The sequence below is a fragment of the Tenrec ecaudatus genome, chromosome 5 (assembly GCF_050624435.1).
Source record: "Tenrec ecaudatus isolate mTenEca1 chromosome 5, mTenEca1.hap1, whole genome shotgun sequence".
Taxonomy (NCBI): domain Eukaryota; kingdom Metazoa; phylum Chordata; class Mammalia; order Afrosoricida; family Tenrecidae; genus Tenrec; species Tenrec ecaudatus.
The window spans coordinates 36,045,585-36,071,206 of record NC_134534.1 but is presented as its reverse complement, the minus strand read 5'-3'; the positions used below and the strand labels follow the sequence as shown (position 1 = coordinate 36,071,206).

The following is a 25,622-nucleotide window of genomic DNA, read 5'->3' as shown; positions in this document are numbered from 1 at the left end:
GTGCCGTTTTTAAAACATGCCAGGGATGAGCTATCCCCTCCCCCCACCCACCTCTCTGCCCTAATGCTTGAGGGGCGCCAATAAATGGCAGAGACACGGGAGAAACGGGCTGACCAGTAGCCAGAGGAAGCTGTGTGGTGACCCCCACCTCAGTCCCTATCCTCACCCCCACCCCCAATCCAGCTGGTACATGGAAAAGGCTCTCTGTGGGTGTGGAGTGGGGGGGGGGTCAGTGAGGGTTCCCCCACCCACAGCTGGCCAGCCTGCCCCCTCTGGTTTCCTCTGCAGCTGGGCAAAACTGGTGCCCCAAGTAGGTGATTCAGGCAGGAGACAACTGCTGCGGACTCTAGTGCCCCCTGCAGCCCGAGGCAGGCACTGCAGCGACAGGTGGTCAGTTCAGGGACAGGTCGGCCAGGGCGTTGGTTGGCACGGTGCTGGGCGTAGTCGCAGTCCAGCACAGGGAAAGGCACTCGCCACCACTCCTGGGCATGAAGCCCCGTCCCCTCGGGGCCTCCCCCAGCATGCTCTTGACTCGGGGCACGGGCAGCTTGGCGGACTTGTAGTATATCTGCAGACCCCAGGTCTCCCCACAGTTCGCAGCACATGATACCCCTCGGGCTGCCAAAGGCTCTGTGGATTTCCACCGGTTCTTGGGAAGTGTTGGAATAGATCGAGAAGTTAGGGTTCACGTTGACATCGTGGTAGCTCTCCACATTCCGCTGGCCTCTCCCATGGCCCACAGTCACCAGGCAATTGATGCAGTAAAGTCGCACATGCTGGGCCACCCCTGTGAACAGGCTGACTGCAACATGGCCCAATCTTGGTCTGTGCTCACCAGTCCATCCTCTGCACTGCAGCCACTGCTAGCTCCACCAGGACCTCCAGTGTCTCGCTGGTCAGTTCCCGCTGAGCTCTCCATGGCCCTTGGCTGCCACAGACAAACACACTGTGACTGGCCTGGCCCGATCTCTCACCTGACTGTGGAGATCTCGTTGGTCAGGATCTCAGTAGTGCACCACGAGTTGACAGGGGCCAAGTTCCAGATCACCTTTTCCTGGTCCCTCTGGGTCATGTGGGGGCGCTGGCTGCTGGTCCCTGCTCCACTGAGCATCTGGGCCCTGATGTCCGAGGTCTGCAAACCAGGTTGCTGCTGGCTCCACAGTAGGAGGGAGTGTAGTGCGGGTGAAGATGATGGCCCCAGAGTTGATGGGGCCCTCAATCTGCTTCTGCAGGACCTGCTCCAGTTTGGGGTTCCCTGGGCCATGTCTTGGTGAGCGGGCCAGCTCATTTTAGTGAGCCTTGAACCATGCCTGCAGCCAGCGCTTAGCTTGCAGCACCCGGATCCCTGTGGACTGCTCCTGGCTGTAGAAGTCCTGCAGCGTGGCCAGGGCGTCCTTGGCACGGGCCATGTCGTGGACAAGCAACGTAAGGTTGTAGTGGCCGCAGGTGGCACGCGTGCACTCGCTGCAGGTCGCAGTCTGGCCCAGCTCCACCATCAGCTGCTCGTACTTCTGGGCCCAAAGTCTCGGCTCAGCTCCTGCAGCCCCATGTGGTGGAGGGCTCCGTCCGTGGTTTTCTTCAGAAAGTCCCCAGACGGTTCCGGCTGCACCGCAGGCAGAGACCATACTGTTTGCAGGGCTGCTGGCTCTGTTCCTGCAACTGCGGGTGGTGTTGCTGGGACGACACGAGGCACTTGTCCAGATTGGCAGAGCTGCAGGGTGTGGCTGATGGCTCCCTGGAAGCTGGAGCCCCAGCACGTGGGACAGGTGCTGCACCCTCTGGAGGTTAAGGTTCAGGGACTGGCTCAGGAGGCTGTAAACGTGGACGTGTTTGTGCACACTCACCCACCACGAGCAGTGAGCCCTCCTCCTCCTCAGAGCTGGCCAGGCACCTGCTGCAGCTCAGCCGTGCAGCTGAGCAGGTAGGTCATTGCTCTGGGCCAGGTGGCCAAAGCCAGCCTGGGGCCCATGACCCCACTCAAGGTGGGGGCTGATCTTGGCCAAAAGGTCTAGTCTGCCCATAGCTGCTACTGGGGATGAGTGGCTTTTCCCCTCTGGCTTCCGAGACGTCCAAATGTGCCCCTCAATAGCAGACTCTGAACTGGATCCCCACTGGCGGCGAGTCTGGATGGATTATTCGCAGACTTCTGGTCTTTGCAACATAGAGAAATGTTCTAAAGGCAGGCTTGGTACTGAAAGTCAACAAAAATAAGTCACACATCAGGATGCTACTCTTACCTGAGTTGCCAGTAGCGCGCGGTTAAGTGTAAAGGACCGCTGTCCCCTTCACTGCACTTCTGTGGCTGAGCGCAGGCGTCAAGTACTCCAGCAGTGCTGGAGTCAAGCACTGACATACTGCGAGTGTGCGTGCAGGCAGATCATTGTCGGATGAAAGGGGGCTGTTTCAAATTATTTGTTACAGCAAGGCCACTCTGAGCCTTGCACTGGGCAATGTCTTAGATGCTTTCTCGTTTCTTGCCTTTCCCCTGCATGCATTTTTCTCACAAAGATCTATCCACTCAGGCTTCTTCCCCTTCCAGGTGGTTTGGGGTCAATCAACAGATTACAGGGAAGAAGAGGCAGACAGCGTGGTCTGGCTCCCCTCTCCTCGCCACCTTCTCCTGGCCGCCCTGGTGCTGCAGCGGTCCTCCCTGTGGCTGTCCTTCCTGCCAGACTGCCCCAACTTCCTGGGGTGTGCTGACGTCACTTTCCTCCGCTGTCCCCGCCATCCTGAGGAACGGCACTGGCTTCTTCTTGAACCTAACGCCTGAGTCCTCTTTGGTCTCTTTCCAGCACCTATGACTTTAATTCCTATAATTAAAAGCCTGTGGGTTGAATTATCTAGAGAAATGTTTTCCCAAATGGACAGTGGCTGATCCACTTGGTGGGCTTGATGAACCTGTGTTGATGCAGATCCACATCGGTGCTTTCAACACCTCACAAAGTTGACAAGGACCTATGGGCGAGATTCTTTTATATCCCGCCTCGCCAAGGCAGGGACTCTATTTTTGCTCTTCTAGTAGCGCCTGCACATAGTTGATTTTCAAATAAAGTTTTTAAGTCGAGGAATAAACACGTATTTCGTGGACAATCACTCATGATTCATAAAATAACCCCTTTATCAACTCCTCCTCAAAAGATTCTAATTTGAGCTGAGTCCTTGATACCCAGACAAACATCCTAATTTTTTGTCACTTCTAAATTTTTTGCTTGTAGGAATCCATTTGTTTTAATCAGGTTGCTTTTGGTTGCAGAGATCTAACTTGAGCTATTTTAGGCAAACAGTGGCCATTTATTGCTCTGTTAATAAACAGGTGCAAAGAAGGACACAGTTAGGTCTCACGGGAGTTTAGAGCAGGACTTTCTCTCATGCGTTAGCTCTCAAATAAATGGCATCTCTTTCTTTAGCTCCACTGGAAAAAGCTCAGAAAGGACTCTGGCCCAGTCTGGATTACAGGCCCGACTCACCCTGTGCCGACAGGGTGAGTTACCAGTATTGGCAAGCTCACGGGAATCACAGCAGAGACTGAGAGCAATGACTCCACAGAGCAGAAACGCCTTCCTATCGTGGATTCTATTGTCGCCTTCTTAGTTTCACACCTGGGGCTCCTCTACCGTCCACTTCTTTTCTAATGACTGAGACTGTCCCTTGTGTGTCCACAATCCCCAAAGAAACATCATTACAAGTCTGTGTCTGTACACACAAGAGATAACACAGACATTCCTTTATTCAGGAGTCCCTGCACAAACTCAAAATGAACATACACACAAAATATGTCACAAGAGCACAGTTTATTCCAACACATTAACCAACATTTGAAATGACTTTCTTGGGGAGACAAACAAACACATCATCCCTGAATTCCGTATCTGCAGACTTGGCTTGAAGACTACAACATATTTTAGCAAAATACCTAGTAGATCTTTCTATGTACACAGTAAATATCAAATGACTGGGCTCAAAAGTTAGACATTTGGAGAAATCAAATCATACTTGCAAAAACAGGCAAATGTGTAAATTGAGAACGTGATAAGCCTAATCAGAAAACGTCTTTCGATTGTTACATTTCAATTGGTATGGAGAAAAGCATTCGTCTGTCTGCCATCGAGATTCTCTTTATCAGAGCGGAGCCAACATTGTGAAGGAGCGAGTCCTCACTAAGAACGCAGAAAAAGCAGAATCTCCTTCAAACAGGAAGCTGGCAAAAAAGGTACAGACTGTGTAAAAAAGTCGGGGAAAGACAAAAGGTTTCACTTCTGTGCTCTCTTTGGTTAGTTTCCAGAGTCAGTTACCAATTCACTCAACTGAGTTCCAAAACCTTCCCCACTGTGCCAAACTGGCTTTGACATGTCAGCAGTTTTCTTCAACATTAAAAATCAGTGATGAAAAAAACATAAAAAATAAACTCCTATTAGAAAATATAGGTCTATTACTTCAGGACTAAATTGTAAACAATGGATTCTTAGAATATGACAACAAAAAACAAAAGCAACAAGACAAATTTAGGTAAGTTTGACTTGATCAAAATCAAGAAATTCTGTTTAAAAATAACTTGAAGAAAGCTGCTGGTGCCCAGCTATCAAAAGATAGAGCGTCTGGGGTCTTAAAGGCTTGCAGGTAAACAAGCGGCCATCTAGCTCAGAAGCAGCAAAGCCCACATGGAAGAAGCACACCAGCCTGTGTGATCATGAGGTGTAGAAGCGACCAGGTATCAGGCATCAAAGAACAAAAAATCTTATCAGTGTGTGCTCACTTTTCCATTATGATCGCTGAAGACAAAGGGGTGAATAAGCAAATGTGGTGAAGAAAGCTGATGGTGCCCGGCTATCAAAAGATATAGCATCTGGGGCCTTAAAGGCTTGAAAATAAACAAGTGGCCATCTAGCTCAAAGCCCACATGGAAGAAACACACCCGCCTGTGTGACCATGAGGTGGTGAAGGGATCAGGTTATCAGGCATCTAAGAACAAAAAATCTTATCATTGTAAATGAGGGGGAGGGCAGAGTGGAGGAGACCCAAAGCCCTTCTGTAGGCATCTGGATATCCCCTTACTGAAGGGTCTCGGGGAGAAGATGAGCCAGTCAGGGTGCAGTGTAGCAACAATGAAACTTACAACTTTCCTCTAGTTCTTAAATGCTTCCTCCCCTCCACTATCATGAACCCAATTCAATCTGACAAATCTGGCTAGAACAGAGGATGTACACTGGTACAGATAGCAACTGGAAACACAGGGAATCCAGGACAGATGATCCCTTCAGGACCAGTGGTGAGAGTGGTGATACAAGGAGGGTAGAGGGAGGGTGGGGTAGAAAAGGGGAACGGATGACAAGGATCTACATATAACCTCCTCCCTGAGGGATGGACAATAGAAAAGTGGGTAAAGGGAGATGTTGGACAGTGTAAGATATGCCAAAATAATAATTTATAAATTACCAAAGGTTCATGAGGGAGTGGGGAGCTGGGAGGGAGGGGGTAAAAAGTAGAAAGCAAATGTTTTGAGAATGATGATGGCAACAAGTGTACAAATGTGCTTGACACAATGGATGGATATATGGATTGTGATAAGAGTTGTACGAGTCCCCAATAAAATGATTTTTAAAATAATAATAACGTGGAGACAGCATATAGACTGGGTGAAAATTTGAAGGAACCATAGATTGCAGGAGTTCAATATTCAGAATATACAAAGAGCTTCTACACTTAACAAAAAGCAAACCATGAAAAATAACTGAAATAATGAGCAAAGGCTATGAATAGACCTTTAACCAAAATTTAACTACATTTAATAAATGGCCAACAAGCATATGAAGAAATGTCCAACGTCATTTAGTCATGAACTCAACTCATTGTTATCAAGTCTACTCAGAGTCACAAAAACCCTGCAGCCAGAGAAGAACAGCCCCTTTGGGTTTGTAATACTTTAAATCTTTATGGGGGCAAACAGCCTCTTCTTTCTCCCATGAATGACTGGTGGGTACAAACAGCTGTCCTTACAATTGAGCTAGGCTCAATGCATAACTCAGTACACCACCGAACTCTCCTTAGCCATTAAACAGCAACAAACGCTCACTGCTATTCAGTCGATACTGACTCGCAGCGACACTATAGGACTGGGTAGAACTGCCTCAGTGTTTCTGGGACTGTAACCCTTTCCTGGAGTAGAAAACCCTGCCTTTCTCCCACAGAGCAGCTGGCAGTTTCAAACTGTTGGCCTTGTAATTAGCAACCCAACACATAACCACTATACCACCAAGGCTCCTCATTAGCCATTAGGGAAATGCAAATCAAAACCACAATACGACACAATTCCCCACTAAAATGGCTAAGATCGTTTTATAAAGAGGGAAAACTACAAATGTTGGAAATGATATGGAGAAATTAGAACACTTATTCATTATTGTTCTAGAAACTAGTTTGGCAATTACAATCACACTCATAGTTTTATGCTCAACAGACTTAAAAGTAGTAATACAGACATGTATATCAATGTCCATTGTAGTAGTAATCACAATAACTTGATGTCTTGGAACTGATGAATGAATTTTTAAAATGTGATCTATACATATAAGGGAATATTATTCAGCGACAAAGAGAAACAAAGTCCCGACACATTCTACAACATGGATGAGCCTTGGAAGCAGGATGAGTGAAGTAAATCAATGACAAAAGGCAAAGCAGTCGATGACCTCATGCTTTATGCATTCACTAGAATGGGCAAACATTGAGAGGTCCAAGTCAAACAGGGGTTACAAACGGTGTGAGTGAAGACGACAAAGGCTTCACTGGGTAGGAAGCATGGAGTGTCTGTTTATGGTGATGGACACTGGAGCACAAAGTGGAGTACGAGTGATGCCTGCACATGTCAGTACTGTTCCCAAATCGTACATATGGAAATGTTAGCTGGAAAGTATTGTGATATACATATATTTACAATGATAAAATATCAGTTACTGACAGTTAGCCCTCGGTTTAATAGGAAGGAGCTTCAAAATGTTCATGGAAAATTCCATTATCTTTTCATTCCATTTTTCCCCCATGAACTTTTGAAGCCCCCCTATATAGATATAATTGAAATTTGAAATTACATATCAGCAATATTAGCAATATATATTTAAATGTTAAGATTAAAGTGATAAATATTTGTAAATATGAAAACTGTTACTTTTCCCATGTACAAATAAAAACATAAAAATGCTAAAAGCAACAGAAACATTTGTATATTCCAAATAAAACTATTATGAAAATTTTATATACCAAAGCATGAGCTTATTTTGTAGGCATTGTTTATTACACATAATTGAACAGTAAAACCCAACCCTGTCTGAACGTGCTGAACCAAACAGTTCCTTCAGACCATGATTTTCGGTCTACATTGAAACACTGTTAAATGCAATGTCATAGAAGAACATTTATTTTTCTAAATAATGAACTTAGCTTTAACTATTACAGCAATGATTTAATATGTGGGCTGAAACACACACACAAATACACATAAATGGAAATATACTCAACTTTTTTAAACCTATAAGATAATATTAAAAAGCAATTCCAAAACCTGTTGATTTATTAAGAACTCTGAACCTAAATACTGAACAAAATAAATATTTAATATAAGACAACAAAAGCAACTTGGAGACCTGAAAGGAGTACAGAATATCCAAAACAGGCAGGGTGTTAAAAATGGAAGATTTCTATACCTCCAGCCGAACGGTCATGTTGGCTGCTACTATAAATAAACTCCAGGCAGTAAAGACACTTGAAGTTAGCTCTGATAAATATTTGGGTTCAAAAGAAAAGGAATACATGAGTTTTTTGTCTCTCAATCTGATACCATTACAGATATTAGGAGTTTTGAAAGTAAGCTAAATATCTTTGAACATGTTTCCGATTAAAGTTGAAACATTTCTTTATGAACCGTTGATAATTTAATTGATGTGCTACTTTAATGAACACGTCAGGCTTTAATTAAAAGATGTGCAGTTTTAATTAATGAGGGGCTAGGCAAAATCAAATCAAGATGATGGAAAGGACTTCCTATCAGAGACGTGGCAATCTCTAAGAAAGAAGTGGACTACAGGGCCAACCACCCCGAGCAGATCTGGGTCAAGTCACCAACTGCTCTCAGCTACAGGCTCTTCATCTGTGAAATGTCAATCACAGCTCCTCTTTCAAACTTCTCAGGCTACTGTGACAACCAACTGAGATCTAAGAACCCTTGGCAAACTGCACAGTATTACCATTGGCCAAAAGACCTCAAGTTTATGATATTGTCTGTCGAACAAAGTGCAAGGCCTTTCCTTTTGTCTTCATTTGAGAATGCTTCTAATTCTGATGACCTAGAAATATTATGGGATCCACAGAGGAAAAAGCTTCCAGCATTTTACAGTGGTTGTGATTGGGGAAGCACACTGCCAGACGGGCTGGACTACTTCCAACTCTTCCTAGCCATAGAGACGGGCAGACTTGTTGGAGATCTTGATCCCTGGTCTCTCCTCGGCTTCCTCTGGAAAGAACTCTACCTCCCTCGCCACCTGGTACTGCAGCACACAAAGCTTCATTCAAGAACTGAATCCTGAAATGGTGTAAAAGTCCTCTAAGCATATTAAGAAACCTAGCTGAGGGTCAGTTTTCTTACGTAGCTTGAATCAAATTTGAAATAATTCGGTGACCAGGTTCTTCCTTTTTAAGGCCACAAACCCTTCCACTACATGTAAACGATCTACCAAAACCAACCAACCCTCCCGGCTCTCCAGAAACTCAGCTGCTATCGCGTTCTCTCATTAGTGCCTGGTGGGTTTGAACCACTGACCTTTTGGCTAACAGCTGAACACTTTCACCTCTGCATCGCCAGGGTTCCTGTAAATGGTTGTAAGCCAGCCTTTCCACTTATCCTAGGAAACATTAGTTGGTGAGGTCAGCAGGTAGAAACCGATCTGTGTTTAGTAAGATTGGAAAGTGCTGGGAGAAGTTAAGTCTCTGTAGGCAGGATTGATTGTACAACCTAAAGGGGAATGGGACATGCAGCTCTCTCAAACTCATTTGGCTACTTTGGAATACAAACTCATTTGAATACTTTTGGGGAATACTGTTCTAGCTAATGCTGGTTCTACACATTCCAGGGCAAAAAATCTGGCATTACTCCTTTAATTTCAGAAGAAACAGAATCATTTTGCTTTCCAGGTCAACTACTGTGATAACCTCCTGGATTCCACCCCATCAGTATCTCTTACAAAGCTGAGGATGTCCAAGAAGTTATTCTTATGTGAATAAAAATTATCTCAAAAATATTCCTGTATTCCACTCCCACCCCCAACACTAAAAATATGCCCTAGCATCCTATGGTGAGGTAGGAGCATTTTATCACACTACCACTACAATTAATACAACAGCAAAATAATAATCAGTAGTAGTAGTAATAGTAACAGTGGTATCAGGCTAAGCATATATATATATATAGGCATTAATCTTATTTACTCTATGTAGGATTTAATTATTAAATCTTTAAAATATTAATTTTAAAGGTAAATACATTGCGACTTCAAGAAATTAACTGACTCACCAAGAGTTATACAAAGTAGTAAGGACAGAACCCCAAACTGCTATCTAACTAGCACTGAAATGACCTCAACTCCGACACAGTTAAAGGCAGCTTACATTTTAGTCATGATACAAATGCTGGCTGCTAAAAAATATTAGTTTGTCTTGATCGAACTTGAACAAAATTTGGTTTGGGATTTCCTTTCTAACCAAGTTTCCTTTAAAGAGAGGTGGTTAGGGGGGAGGACAGAGAAAAATAGACTACTGTTTACAAATTTAGAAGTTGACAGGGTTCTAAAAATCTGCATCCAAGGTGAAGACATTATCTGTGGTTTCTGCCATCACTGCAAAACGCTGGTACTCGGAAACTCGTTTTTCAAAAAAATTTGTTTTCCCTTCTAAAGAAATGTTTTCCATAAAATCAAAGGGATTTTCTGCATGAAAAACCTAAAAAGAAAAGAAAAAGGTATTTTACGTTCTGAAGTAAACAAATATATCCCACACAAAAAAGCAACAGACAACCAACTAACCTGCCACCTTGGATCTCATTATAGCCACAACCCTGAGACGCTGTCCAGAATCCTGACTGATCGGGAGAGCTCTCACACTGGCTGACTTGCAGATGACTTCCGACTAACTTTCCCAAGACACGATACCAGAATATAGGGCATATTAACAGCATGGAGAGCAAGGAGATCACAACACTGGGAAGGCTCAGTCATGAGAAGAGGACAGCATGCTTGGTGGGGTGGGTGGCCCACAAAGATGAAGGCCACCCTCAGGGAAGTGGATGGCAACAGTCACAATGATGGACTTGGACGTGCCAGCAATCGTGAGGACAAGTGCAAGACTGTTGCACATAAAGTCGGCCGAAGTTGGAATCGACCTGATGGCAGCTAGAGTCACATATATACCCACTCTACTCTTGTCAACAGGGTTAGGTTCCAAGATGATGTCACTATATGAAAATGGAGGACGACCACATCGGATCACAAAACGAAGAAATAACGATCGTTACACGACTGCCACACTACTGGTCGGGCTAAGCTGACTCATAACCTTAACCCTACAGCCAGTGTTATTCTTATCTTGCACCTTGGCATCTGTCACTGCCAGACATATGTCATGAGGGAGCAAAGTGACCAGAGAGAGATTTTACTATTGTAGTAAAGGGGAAAGATAAGGTAAGTGGATAGTCGCTAGGAGAAGAATAGGTATGGGTGCACGTGTGTATGCACATACAAGTATACTGCTGCAAAACCCTGAATTGCCAACAATGTGTTCTGGTCTTAAGCATGTTTAATTCATTAAACAAATAATAATAAATTTACAATAACGGACCATGGTCAGAGGAGATTAATAAATACTATCTATAGTAATATGTCTCATACACAGAAGCTTTATAACTGCTTCTGAACTGGAGATACAGACGTGGGAGATATGGCTGGACAGATCCTGTGAGACATTTCAAGATTCATTTCTGAATTTCAGCGTACCCCAGCAGCAAATATGAACAACACAGATCGGAACACATATTCAGGCACATGGCCAAATGCGCACAAAGGCATCGCTACAGTGCAGTGGTGACCGCATCACTGGGACAATGCACAGCTCATTAACTGACAACTTTGGATTGGCAGTATACTTCTCAGGGTACTAGGAGAGGGCTTCAAAAGTTTGTGGAAAATTCCTATTATCTCTTAGTATCATTTTTCTAATAACTTTTTGAAGCTCCCTTGTATTCTGGTATGTTGAGTTAAAAATGAACTGACTTCTTTATGTTAACTAGTGATTCCCTTCATATTTACACAAGCTTAATAATTTTATATGCATAGTAAGGAGCTCCAAAAAGTTTGCAAACAAATGAATGGAAAATAATGAATTTTCCCACAAACCTTTCCAAGTTCTTATATATATATATATATACTTAAATGACTCCATTAAAAATGGCCAACAGAGCTACTAAAGACATTTCTCCAAAAATATATATGTACTTCATATGACCATTAAGTAAAAGAAAAGATGTTCAACATCAATAGTTATTTAAGAACTACAAATCAAGCCCATGACATGTCGCTTCATACCCATAGGATAGCTATTACAAAAATCACAGATAGGAAATGTTATGAAAATGGAGACCAATTAGAATCCTTATACACTGCTGGTAGGAATGTAAAATAGTGCATCTAGCTTAGAAAACAGCCTCAAAGTTACAGACTGGGTCAACAACTTCACTCCTAGGGGCAGTGAATTACTTGATAAGGCTCTTCTAGCTATAGTCTCTGTAATTCCCACCAAACACCTTTTCCCGATGGGTCTGGGTAGAAGAAGGTGGGAGATGTGGATAGCATTACCTGACTCAGTTGTATTAACAGAGCTAAGGGTGATTGTAAAAATCTGGAACTCTAACGTTGGGGATTGGTCAATTTTGCCATCTTGTTGGGTATAAAATGAGTCATCTGAGAAGCAGGAGAGGAGATCTGCCTCTGGTGAATTATTTACGGCTCTCTGAGTCATCGTTTTTGATTTTTCCCTCATGGGTCTGAGTAAAAGGTAGGGGAAGACAACAGTTGGATGAGGGTTCAGCTGTGAGTGACTGTTACCAGAATTAATGGTGATTGCCACCCTGTTGGGTATAAAAAGAGCCATCTCCAAAGCAGGACGTGGAGATCTCACTACCAGTAAGAGAGAAGAGCCAAGAGTGAAGTGTATCCTTTGGACCCCAAGTTTCCTGTGCATTGAAACTCCTTGATCCAGAAGACAGCTGTCACCTCACAGGCATGGCAGAGGAGCAGCAACAGAACAGGAGTCCGAACATGAGACAGAACGATGGCTGAGTGTTTTGGGGCATGCCGCTTGCTTGTGTGTGGAGGAGGTGTCTCTGTGCACTTAATTGAGGAAGTTGGATTTTGCTGAACCATGGAGCTGGAGCTGAGTGCCTCTGAGTGGAGGCTTACAGTGGAGTGGCATGCCCTTGGGGGATTTACTGGCAGTCCTCAAAGAGCTTTGTAACATTGCCTGAGTAGGGCCGTGCCAGGTCAGGAGGCTGTTCCAGAGACGCAAGCTGCAGCCAAAGCAGAAAAAACATTGTCCTGACGGAACAACTGTATCCTGAGCACGTCTCACCTGACTTGTAACCTGTTAACATGTCTAATATACCCGATAACCTTGAGTGTTGTCCATGAGGTCTGTGTGGCCACTGCAATGCATTCCAGAACCCAGCAGAAAAGTAGTGAGGGCTGTGAGAGGCAGAGCAGGATCTCACGACCATCAAGGAGGGAGAGCCAGGAGGGGAGTGTGTGCTCTGAACCCTACGATCCAGGAGCCTAAAAGCTGTAACACCAGAGGAGTGGCCGAGAAGCAAGAGCATGAAACACACTGGTGGGCGTCCAGAGCGAGCAAAGCTCAGCATCTTTGGGCAGGGGGCTCGTTTGTGAAGTGGGGTCCCTCCTCTAGACCAGTGGTTCTCAACCTATGGGTTGTGACCCTTTTGAGGGTCAAATGATCCTTTCACAAGAGTTGCCTAAGAGCGTTGGAAAACACGTATTTCCGATGATCTTAGGAACCGAGACACTGCTCCTCTGTATGTCTCCAGATCAGATATGCTGATCTGGTGAGAAAGAAGCTATCTCAACCTTCGCACTGACGCACACTGTCCCACAATGTAGCAATGTAGTTTACTGTTGTTAAATTAAGACTGTTACCCATGCTACATCATGCTTCAAGACAAAATTTCATTTATATGTAATTAGAAATAAATATTTCACAATAATTACATATTGTTTTTGTGATTAATCACTATGCTTTAATTATTTTCAATTTGTAACAATGAAAATATATCCTGCATATCCGATATTTACATTATGATTCATAATGGTAGCAAACTTACAGTTATGAAGTAGCAACAAAAATAGTTTTATGTTTGGGGGCATCACAACGTGAGGAACCGTATGAAAGGGTGGCGGCCTTAGGAAGGTTGAGAACCGCTGCTCTAGAAGCTTCCATGGGGAGCTCAGCGAGGCCAATGCCTTCAGGTGAAGGCTTGTGGGGAGTGGAGTGCCCTTTGGGCCTACGGAGAGTAACTTTCCCTCAGCAGAGCAAAGGTCAGACCAAGGGACTGAATCACAGAGGCCTGACTGTGAGCAAGACAGAAGATGAGCTGTCCTGACCACAGAACTGAGCAGTCCTGAACTGGGATTTTAATCTGTGAACTTCTCTAATAAACTCTACCATCCTGAGTACAGTCTGTGAGTTCTATGTAGTCATTACAAGGAATTATTAAATTCAGATGAGAAATACAGAGTGCGGTGGGAGGAACAAGAAACCCTGGTGGCACAGCTGGTTAAAAATGGAACTGCTAACCACAAGGTCGACAGTCCAAACCCACACCTCTCCAAGGGAGAACGATAACACTGTCTGTTCCCCAAAAGATTTAACATCTTGGAAATCCAAAGGGGTAGTTCTACTCTGCCCTACAGGGTTGCTATGAGTAAAAACCGACTCGATGGCACTGAGTTTGGAATTTTGGGGTGGTTTGGTGTGAGGAATGGCTATCAGAATTGGAATGGAAGGTTGGTGGTGAAGGTGTGCCTGGCCTCAGCCTCCTAAGAATTGATTTTAGGCTGAGTGGAAGTTTGATTCTCCTCCTCCCTTGTGAAGTCAGATGGCTTTGCCTCACACAATTTCTTACATAGGTATACACCCAAGAGAAAAACCCCGTGCGCCCATAAGTGAAAGTTCATAGCAGTATTACTCACAATAGCCCAAAAGGGCAGCAACCTAAATGTCCATGAACTGATAAACAGATTAAGGAAGTGGGGTATAGCCACGCAAGAGAACATAATCTAGTCATAAAAAGGAGTGAAATATTGGTACATGCTACCATACGCATGAGCCTTGAAAATGTTTGCGTAAGGGAGGTAAGCCAGTCACTGAAGACCAGAGAGACATGGTTCTGTTTCTGTGAAATGTCCAGCATAGGCAAACATAGAGGAGGCTGAATCGTGGAAGCAGCACAAGACCAGGCAATGTTCATCTGTCAAGCGCAGGGTCATCCTGTGTCAGGGCTGGTTTGATGGGTACTCACAACAAAGAGAATGCGCTAGAAGTGGGAATGGCAAGACTGTGGCTTCGTGTCTTTGGACACCTCATCAGGGAAGATGAATGGCTACAAAAGGACAGTATGGGGTGAAGTAGAGGGTCAGAGATAAAGGGAAACTCTCAGCAAGATGGGCTGATACAACAGCCTACCACTGGACTTCAACTCACAAACCATGCTGACGAGGGCCCAGGGGCAGGCACTAGCGTGCTAGGCAGAGGTCACCGTGAGTCCTTCCACAGTGACGAAGACATCAGCAGTATGACGGGGAGGGGAGGCAGGGTGTGACTGCTCGTGGGAACAAGGTCTTGTGTTGGCGTGTTGAAAATATTGTAAAATATTTTGTGGTGATGGTTGTGAATATTTTAAGCGCCACTGGACTGTACACTTTCAATGAGTGAATTGTACTATGGGAATTATATCTTAATGCTTTAAAAAATATTACCTGAAGATCATCCTATTAAATAACCCAAACTCTACGGCCATCATCAAGTCGAGTCTAAGTCACAGTACCCCTTTGGAGCAGAGAACTACCTCATAGGGTTTGCCAGGGTGTGACCTTTCTGGAAGTCACTGCTGCATTTTCTCCCCAGGTGCAACCTTCAAGTTCAGGGTGCCCAGATGGGCACTGAACCACTGCCCCAGCAGGGCTCCCAATTGTATTACATCAACAACAGCAATTGTTACAAAGGCGTTTTTAAAGCCTGCTGGTACTATCATTCACAGATTCCCACTTCTGTTAAAATTTCACTGAACATTTCAAAGAGTCTTGCAAAATGAATTTATTCATGCAAAAGAAAACTCTGTCATGGACACTTTGATAGTAAAATACTATGTTACAAATGCTTTTGGTGAAATATACTACTTTAGAGGTTCCAGGTGACCATAACATTTTTCATAGTAGCAAACCTTGTTAACCTTGTTACCTTTGAGAATCCAAGCTCCACAAGTAACCGGTCAGCTACAAACTCAATGTATTGTTTCATCAATGCACAATTCATTCCAATGAGGCCCACCGGTAAAGCTTGTGTTAAAAACTCCTAAAATGTGCACAAACACAGAATAAAATACAAAGTCAGAACAATAATTAAGCTATTTCCCCCAGAAGAATCAATTTCAGAGGATGGCACTGAATCTGCAGCTCTGAGAGAGGGACATGTCTGATGGGAGCACACATGGAAGCAGATGAAGGGGGAGGAGAGAGTGGAACACATCGTGGCCCAACAGGCCTTGAGAACGATGTTCCCACTCAGGGCAGTCAGTCCACAGAGAGGACCACATGGCCTGCCCCACTATGAGACATGACGCCCCTCCCTGACCTACAGCCCTACAGGGGGCAACATAGGAGACACACTTTGGGAATTGAGCCTGATATGATCCTGCCACACCAAGGTAAAATGCTAAGGGGGTGCAACAGAACAGCACGGAAATGGAGAGGCGAGGTCCCCAGGGAATACCAAAGGTGGCTTTGGTGCCAGGGCTTGGTGCCCCAACAGACTGGACTGGAAAACACTCCTAATGGCCAACTAACAGTCCTTGAACTAACTACAAGCTTTTTTTACTTGTTGTGCTTTGTTTTTTATCATTGGTTTGTTGTTGTTGTTGTTTTGTTTTATATTGTTGCTTGGTTTTGCTGTCTTGTTTTTGTGCATGTTACTTTCTCTGCAGGTCTGTATAAATAAGATAGGCTGGATGAACAACCTGAAGGAGAAAACAACAGGACCGACAGTTCTGGGGGGACATGGTGGGGGTGGGGATGGTAGTGGTGTTAACAAACTCAGGGACAAGGGAACAACAAGTGATCCAAATTGGTGGTGAGGAGGGTGTGGGAGGCCTGGTAGGGCATGATCAAGGGTAATGTAACCAAGAGGTATTACTGAAACCCAAATGAAGACTGAGCATGATAGGACAAGAGGAAAGTCAAAGGAAACAGAGGAAAGAGCTAGGAGGCGGAGGGCATTTATAGAGGTCTAAATAAAGGCATGTACATATATAAATATATTTATATATAAGGATGGGGAAATAGATCTGTGTGCATATACTTATAGGTTTAGTATTAAGGTAGCAGATGGACATTGGGCCTCTACTCAAGTACTCCCTCAATCGATGCAAGAACATTCTATTCTTTTAAACTGGCATTCTATGATGCTCACAATCGCGGAAGACAAAGCAAGTGCATAAGCAAATGTGGTGAAGAAAGCTGATAGTGCCCAACTATCAAAAGAGATAGCATCTGAGGTCTTAAAAGCTTGAAGATAAACAAGCAGCCATCTAGTTCAGAAGCAACAAAGCCCACATGGAAGAAGCACACCAGCCTGTTGTCGAAGGGATCAGGTATCAGGCATCATCAGAACAAAAAATCATATCATTTTGAATGAGTGGGGGTTGTGTGGAGTGGGGACTCAAAGCCCATTTGTAGGCCACTGGACATCCCCTTAGAGAAAAGTCGTGGGGAGGAGACGAGCCAGTCAGGGTGCAGTGTAGCAAAAACGAAGCATATAACTTTCCTCTAGTTCCTAAATGCTTCCTCCCCACCCACTATCATGATCCCAATTCTACCTTACAAATCTGGCTAGACCAGAGGATGTACACTGGTACAGATAGGAACTGAAAACACAGGAAATCCAGGACAGATGATCCCTTCAGGACCAGTGGTGTGAGTGGTGATACTAGGAGGGTGGGTTGGAAAAGGGGAACCAATTACAAGGATCTACATATAACCTCCTCCTTGGGGCATGGACAACTGAAAAGTGGGTGAAGGGAGATGTTGGACAGTGTAAGATATGACAAAATAATAATTTATAAATTATCAAGGGTTCCAAGGGGAGGGTATTGTTTATATCTCCAAGGGAAAGTGGGACCAGACTTCAATCCAGTGCCGCAAGGTGTGAATGCAATATCCCGGCGTGGAGTAGGGAACCAGTGGAGAGGTCTGGGAGGCTGGCCCCAGCACCAAAAATTAAGTGGATTCTTGCCCCTCCCCCCAAAAAAATTTGTTTCAAAGGATGACATTGATTCTGGAGCTCCGGGAGATGGACATATCTGATCAGAGCACACGGGAGCAGATGAAGGGGCAGGAGGAGACAGTGGAACACAGCCTGGCCCACGAGGCCGTGAGGATGATGTTCCTGAGTAGAGCAGCCAGTCCACAGAGACTAAGGGCGATACAGGGGACAGCACCGGAGACACAATGTGGGAATTGCACCTGACCTGATCCCACCACACCGAGGCAAATCACTGGGGGAGTGCACTGGAACAGCAAGGGAATGGAGTGGCAAGGTCCCCAGGGAATGCTGAAAGTGGACTTTGGGGCCAGGGCGTGGTGCCCCAACAGACTGGACTGGAAAACGCTCCTAAGGGCCAGCAAACGATCCTTGAACTAACTACAAGCTTTTCTCTTGTGAACTGTTTTGTTCTGTTCTTTGTCAGTGGTTTGTTTTTGTTGTTTTGTTGTCTGGTTGTATACTGTTGCTTTGTTTTCCTCTGTCTTGTTTTCGTGCATGTTAGTTTCTCCACAGGTCTGTCTGAATAGGACAGGCTGGATGAACTATCTGGAGGAAAAACAACGGGACCGACAGTTCGGGGGGGGGGGGGACCAGACAGTTCCGGGTGGGGGAGGGGGAGGAGGGTAAGGAAGTGGTGTCAATAAACACAGGGACAAAGGAACAACATGGGACCCAAAATGGTAGTGAGGGGGGAGTGGCAGGCCTGAAGGGGAACGATCAAGGGTAAGGTTGCGTAGAGAAGAGGTATAGCTGTAGCCCAGGTGGGGACGGAGCATGGTGGTGGGGCAGGAGGTAAGTCAAGGGAGATGGAGGAAGGAGCTGGGAGTCAAGGGGCATTTATGGAGGTCTAGACAAAGACATGTACATGCAAACATATATAAGAGGATGGGGAAATAGATCTAAGTGTCTACATTTATAGGTTTAACATTAAGGTGGCGGAAGGACCTTGGGCCTCTACTCAAGCACTCCCTCAATGCATGAATACTTTCGTTTATTAAATTGGTACTCTATGATGCTCACTCTCCGGACACAACTGCTGAAGCCAAAGTGGGTGAACAAGTAAATGTGGTGAAGAAAACTGATGGTGTCCGGCTATCAAAAGAGATAGTGACTGGGGTCTTAAAGACTTGAAGATAAACAAGCGGCATCTAGCTCAGAAGCAACAAAGCCCACATGGAAGAACACACCAGCCTGTGTGACCGAGTGATCCCAAAGGGATCAGTTATCGGGCATCAAAGAACAAAAAATCATCATATCATTGACTGCACACCTCCATGATAAGATCGCCGAAGACAAATGGGTGCGTAAGCAAATGTGGCGAAGAAAGCTGATGGTGCCCGGCTATCAAAAGAGATAGCGTCTGGGGTCTTAAAGGCTTGAAGGTGAACAAGCAGCCATCTAGCTCAGAAGCAAAAAAGCCCACATGGAAGAAGCACACCAGCCAGTGCGATCACGAGGTGCCCAAGGGACCAGGTATAAGGCATCATGCAAAAAAAAAAGAATATGTGTGTGTGTGTGTGTGTGTATATATATATATATATATATATATATATATATATATATATATATATATATATATATATATATACACCATATTGAACGAAGGGGGAAGTGCAGAGTGGAGACCCAAGGCCTAAGTGTCGGGCACTGGAGATCCCCTCATAGAGGGGTTTAGGAGAGGAGATGGGTCAGTCAGGGTGTGAGGTAGTACCGATAAAGAACACAGCTTTCCCCCAGATCCTGGATGCTTCCTCCCCCCAACTACCATGATCCGAATTCTACCTTGCAGGACTGGATGGGGCAGAGGGTGTACACTGGTACATATGAGGGCTGGAGGCACAGGGAATCCAGGGTGGATGATACCTTCAGGACCAAGGGTGTGAGGGGCGATGCTGGGAGAGTGTAGGGTGAGTGGGTTGGAAAGGGGGAACTGATTACAGGGATCCACATGTGACCTCCTCCCTGGGAAAGGGACGGCAGAGAAGGGGGGGAAGGGAGACTCCGGAGAGGGCAAGATATGACAAAATAACGATGTATAAATTACAAAGGGCACATGAGGGAGGGGAAAAAAAAAAGAGGACCTGATGCAAAGGGCTTAAGTGGAGAGCAAATGCTTTGAGAATGATTGGGGTGGGGAATGTATGGATGTGCTTTATACAATTGATATATGTATATGTATGGATTGTGATAAGAGTTGTATGAGTTCCTAATAAAACGTTTAAAACAAAAACCAAAAAAAAAATTATCAGGGGTTCATGAGGGAGGGGAAAAATGAGGAGCTGATGCCAGGAGCTTAGGTAGAGAGCAAATATTTTGAGAATGATGAGGGTAATGAATGTACAAATGTGCTTTACACAATTGATGTATGTATGGTGATAAGAGTTGTATGAGCCTGTAATAAAATGATTTTTTTAAATAAGAAAAAGAAAATTTAAAATAGCATACTCAGCATATCTTAAATTAAAAAAAATAATTAAGCTATTTAATTACTCAAATTATTTAATCCTTCAAATAGAAGGAGGATTTTAGCTATAAGTTTCATTAATTTTCTAGGACACTGATCTTATTCAAGGAAAATATAAGAATATGAATTTTTTCAACATGACAAATTATATTCATTTCTTTAAAAATGTTTATAGTATCAATAGACACTTTATTTCATTATCTCAAAGAGCCAAATTAATGTGAAATTAACTAATAAACTCCTGGTACCTCTGGAAGATTAGCTATTTAAAACATACAGGGTTCTACTTGGACAAACAGAAAGTGACTCGAAGTGAATGCACTCGATGGTAACTGGTTTGTTTTGTTTCTTCTTTTAAATATGGAAACTGTGATCATTAAACTATGCAGTTTTTTTAAAAAGACTGCTTTAGATATAATTCTGGAGAATTATTAAAATATGCCTAAATATAACATCTAGTTCTTTCTAGTTAAGACTTTTTCACATACTAAAAATTAAGTTTTACTATTCACAAAATCATTTATTTACTCATTCTTCAAGCCTTCAGTAGATGCTTCACACCATGCGACATTACTGAGCTCACAGAACAAACAGAACTTTAGCCCTGCTCTCGAGCGTATAAAAGTCTAAAAACATAAAGCTATAATAATTAAAGGTTGTGATATGACATGAAATTTGACAGCTAAATCAATGAGAAAGAGCCCTGAAGTCAACTTTAGTATACCTAAAATGCTAATACATAATAATGATTAACTTAAAAACCAAATTATAAATCAACTTAAAATAGCAATCCATCACCTAATGCTATTGAATGAACCATAAAAATTGCCAATATTTATTTTGACCTACACAATAGCAATTTTACACAAGTCACCCTAATATAATAATGGAACAAATATAAAGATATGCTAACTGGATAAGCTTTCCTACTTACCTGCTCAATTTCAACAGCATTAACAATGATCTCTCTGACCTTTTCTTCTGAAGGCTTATTTACTAGGTACTGAAACATCAGGCAAGCAAAGTCACAATGAAGTCCCTAAAATAGGAGGGGAATACCACTGTAAATTAATTCTCAGTTAGTTCTTTTCACAGTGATGTGTCAGGAATTATAAAAAGTAAGTCCACATGAGGCAACATGGTAATTCTACATGATGAAAGAAGAATTTAATAGGGCCAGGAACTTCTTTCCTCCAAATCTCATTGAAGTGCCAATACATTGAAAATGAATCATTTTCGATGTCAGCAAATCTAAGTTCATGAAGGAAGAATTAACAACAAAATCTGCAAGTGGCAAAATCATTTGCAGCATAAAAGAAACACAAAACAAGATTTAAAAATAAAAGTCATCAGTTTTTAAATATTAAAAAAAAACAAACGAGTGATTTGTGAGCAGCCATCTGCGGTGGAACGGTCAGCCTTGCCCGTGCAGAGGAAAAAGAGTCTGCCCGTGCAGACAAGCAGAAGACAAGCAGAAGACACGTGGAAACCATTAGTGCCGCGGGCCAACGTCCGTCTCCACACTCCAAACAAGAAGTAAATGGGCCCAGGCGATGGATAGCGGATACTCTGAAAAGGATGGCATTAGAAGGTCCTGAATAGAGGGGAAAATATGGAACAAAACTCAAAATCGTGGCCAGAGACAAGGGATCCCCAACACAATGCCCTTAGTCACCCTTCAAGATTGGAACAGAACTTACCTCCAGATTAAAATAATCAACCATTTCAGATCAAAAGGGCAGCAATTATCCAAGGGAAAAGTTCAGAGGGTTAGGAAAGAGGAATGGAAACAGGAAGTGGTAAGTGATAATACACGGAGAAGATGGCAATGAAAGAGTTTAAACAAAATGTGCATCAGTTGTTTAAGGTAAAACATGATCTGCTCTGTAAACTTAACACTTGATTCATAATAAAAAGTTTTCTCTTTAATTAAGGAGTGATTGAGAATTAATAAGGATGAAACACACTAAGAGATTTCAAAAAGGCACCATTTATATGAAATAAGAATAAACCCAAACACCAAACCAACCCACTGCCAAGGAGTTTAGTCTGTTCTCAGAGCAACCATACACAGGAGTGAGCGCAAGATAAAATCCAATTCAGTTCAATGAAACCAAGACCTGAGGCTCACCATCTGAAGCTGTACAAGCAAAACTGCACTGCAGGTAATTCAACCTTAGAAGAAAACAAACTTGTGAAATACCTCCCCAGAAGAGAGCTGTTAGGCAAATCAAATTATCTGTTACAGACTAGTAGGTAGTAATTGGAGAACAATGCAAGGAGAGTCAACCTACAATAACCAAGGACCTGTGGCAGCCCAGAGAAGGTAGAAAGCAAGGGTCAGAAAAACCGTTTCTAAGACCAAAAGGAGGAAGGTGCCAGAAGAGACAGAACCATGGGGTTTCAAGCTTCTGATTTAACTGCAAAGAAAGATCATTTTTAAGGAAGGAAAGGAGCAGAACAAACCTTAAAGGATTACATATCAGAGTGGGGTGTGTGTGTGTGTTAATAAATCAATAAAAACCCAAAGAGAGTGGGAAAGTAAGACCCTCAAATCCAAGGTCATTCTTCAAGGATTACTTACTTAATCACCCTTACTGACTTAGTCATTCCCCAAAGAAACTACTGGGGAAAAACCCTGTTGGAACAGCTTATCTTAGAAAATTCACTGCTGAACTAACTTCCCCAGACTTGACTCGGGAGGATATTTCAAATGACCATAGGCCAGACTTGAGTATAATGGTTGTTAAAGTTGTTAAAGGAAGTACTGATTAGAGCTGAAAACTAGCTACATATTCCTGAGACGCAGAAATAAAAGTAAGTACTCATAAGTGTTAAATCAATACAGGAAGACATTTAATTTTGAGGTTTGGCTCAAATCTAATCAAGATTTGAATGTTTTGTTTGTTTTCAATTCAAAAGTCAATCTGGAAGGGTCTTTGAAAAAGGAGTGCTGAGGAACTGTCACAGCAAGAGGAGGCAGAGGAGAAGTGCCAACTAAATGTACTGTGGAATATCCTGGATGGAAACTAGGACGGAAAAATGACCTGGGGCTAACAGTAAGGAAAACAGAATACAGACTTGAGTTCATTTTAAAAATAGTAATAATCCAGATGAACTTACAGCTAAAGGGAAATATTAATATCTTGACAGGAAAAAAGGAAAATAATCAGAATAAGTAACCACATAAAATTAAAAGGTAAGTGATTAAATTATTAAAAAGTCCAATCTAAGTAGCAATCAAGTAAATTCAAAAAAAGTCAAAAGGAGCAAGACACCAGTTATCCCTGTCAAACTTATCCAATGATTAATGAAGATCACATGCACTGAGGGTATGACATGAAAAGACATGTTCACCCATTGCTAGTGAGGCTGCAAATGGCTAGAAACTTTCTGGAGAGAAATCTGAAAATAAGTAAAAATGATTTTTTAAATGTTCAGATCTCATAATATACTAATTCTACTTCTAGGGACCTAGCTCAGGAAAATAATATAAAATGGCAGCCTAGTGGAGACGGTAAAGAGAGCTGATGTCAGGAGTTCAAGAAGGAAGAAAATGCTCCGGAACTGACTGTGATGGCGATTGTACAATTCTGCTTGATGCGACTGAACTATGAAACAGTGATATCTGTATTAGCTACCAATGAAATGGTTTGGGGGAAAAAACATTGGGACAAATTTACTGCAAAACTAACAAAAACCCAGAAACATGAATTCTATTAGTTGTAAACTAGTCAAATAAATGATAGACTGATCCATTAGAATAAGACACATATCTATTTGTGTATGAACATTATCTATTTTTCGAAATGATACATGACATAAAAATACTTATAATACTCTGCTGACTTAAAAAAATCACAATTTGTAAAAATGTGAAAAAACAGAGTATCTCAAATTAGAAAATTATGTTTGCATATGTCTTTGTAGATTTAAATATAAAAAGAAAATAGCAAATACAATGAAATATTAAAAGTGGTTATCTGTGTGCTAGTTTAAGTGATTTTCCCCTTTTGTTCTATAAATATTTAATGTAATCATGACATTATAGTAAAAATTATTTAAAATGTAAAGCTATGAAATGAAATTGTTATGCAAAATATTTTATGGGCACCTAACAACAGTACTCTTATACACTGCATTTTAACAAAACCCTGTTAAGGTTGTTATGTGAGTTTTAAAAACAGAGCCACTGGCCACCATAACCTATGCAGCAAGACTGCAGGTCTAAATTCAAAACTCCATTTGAACCAACTGCAGTCTGACCTAGAAACTTCTGATTTTGCTGAAAAAACAAGTCAGTCTCTTTGTCAAACGTTAACTGCTCGTAAAAGAAAGAAGTCAGGATTTCTGGCCTAGGTGAAGATTTGTTGGTTAAAAATGCCTGTTTAGGATGTCCTGATCTAGAGAAGAAAACCTTTCTCAACCACTTCCACAGAGACGAGGAAAGAGGATTGGAACTGAAAACATGAAAATGGAGCCTGTAACTACCTCCTACCTCTGTGACCAGGGTGAGGCAAACACCAGCGGCCAAGTGTCAGTCTTGAGTTTCTGACTTCACCTAGTTAGATTTCATTTTCAATCACCTAAATCTGCTCAATTTCTACACCCGATCTTAGTCAAAATGCCAAGAAGCAATGATCTGCTCAATTTCTAATGACTCTTTGTAAATTTTAAATGAGACAGAGACTAACCTTGTTACCTTAAAATAAAGTTATTAAATGTAAGAGTTTTGCATCTAGCAGAGAGCAGTGGGAGTAAGACTTGGAACAGGCTCTAAAATTGAGAGAGGTTCAAATTTGAAAGGGATACACAAAGAGAAACAATGATCAATTTCTCAGGAAACTCTGAGTTGATTTCACGAGAAAGCAATCAACGGGTGGGAAAAAAATGGCAAGGAAGCTGCACGGGCCTGTCTGGCAGCGGGAACAGTGGGTGGGAGTCACCACCGAGCAGCACCGAGAGGGTGCTAAAACCACAGTGCAGAGTAGAGGAGAGAACATTCTAGAGGGCAGGGATGTAGAACTGCAGGCGAGATGGGCAGGGCAAGGTCATGCACCATCCCTTTGCCAACTGATAGGCTTGATCTTCATCCTCAGGCAAAGAAGTCACCAAGAATTTGCAATTTGGAAAGATTCTACGTGAAGGATACACCGGTGGTCTTCAGGGGCACAGCGTCCAAATATAGACAGTAAGAGGTCATGAGAGGCCTGAACTGCAGCAGTGCTGGGAATGAAAAGAAAGATATCAAGACGTCTAGAGATAAGACTGAATTATCGATTGCTTCTGACCAGAAAAAGAAAAGAAGCTGTTGAAAATGACGCCTGGATTTCAAACTTGGGATGTCTGGCTAGAAGGTAGGTTTACTCGATGAGATGGCAACAACAAACAAACAGTTCTGGGACAAAGATGATGAGTTTGAACGGAGAACTGTCAGACTTGAGGTAGTTACAGAGATGCTCAGGAGACAGCTTCCTAAACGCACTTCCCATATGAGTTTACATTCGCTCAAAAAGAT

The 25,622-nt window shown here is 42.9% G+C and overlaps 1 protein-coding gene across 4 annotated transcripts in view; it reads right to left on the bottom strand.

Annotated features, from left to right (window-relative positions):
• Positions 1-4,382: 4,382 nt before the first annotated feature.
• RRM2B (ribonucleotide reductase regulatory TP53 inducible subunit M2B) overlaps positions 4,383-25,622 on the bottom strand; it is a 46,203-nt gene continuing 24,963 nt past the window's right edge. For 3 of the 4 annotated variants that reach the window (XM_075549423.1, XM_075549422.1, XM_075549421.1), the window contains 3 exons: positions 21,039-21,143; positions 15,562-15,675; positions 4,383-9,984 (listed from right to left, as the gene is read on the bottom strand). In XM_075549423.1, coding sequence (XP_075405538.1) covers positions 9,832-9,984; positions 15,562-15,675; positions 21,039-21,143 — 372 coding nt within the window. In that variant the 3' untranslated portion in view covers positions 4,383-9,831. The remainder of the gene's footprint in view (positions 9,985-15,561; positions 15,676-21,038; positions 21,144-25,622) is intronic. The other variant, XR_012784489.1, reaches the window with a different exon arrangement.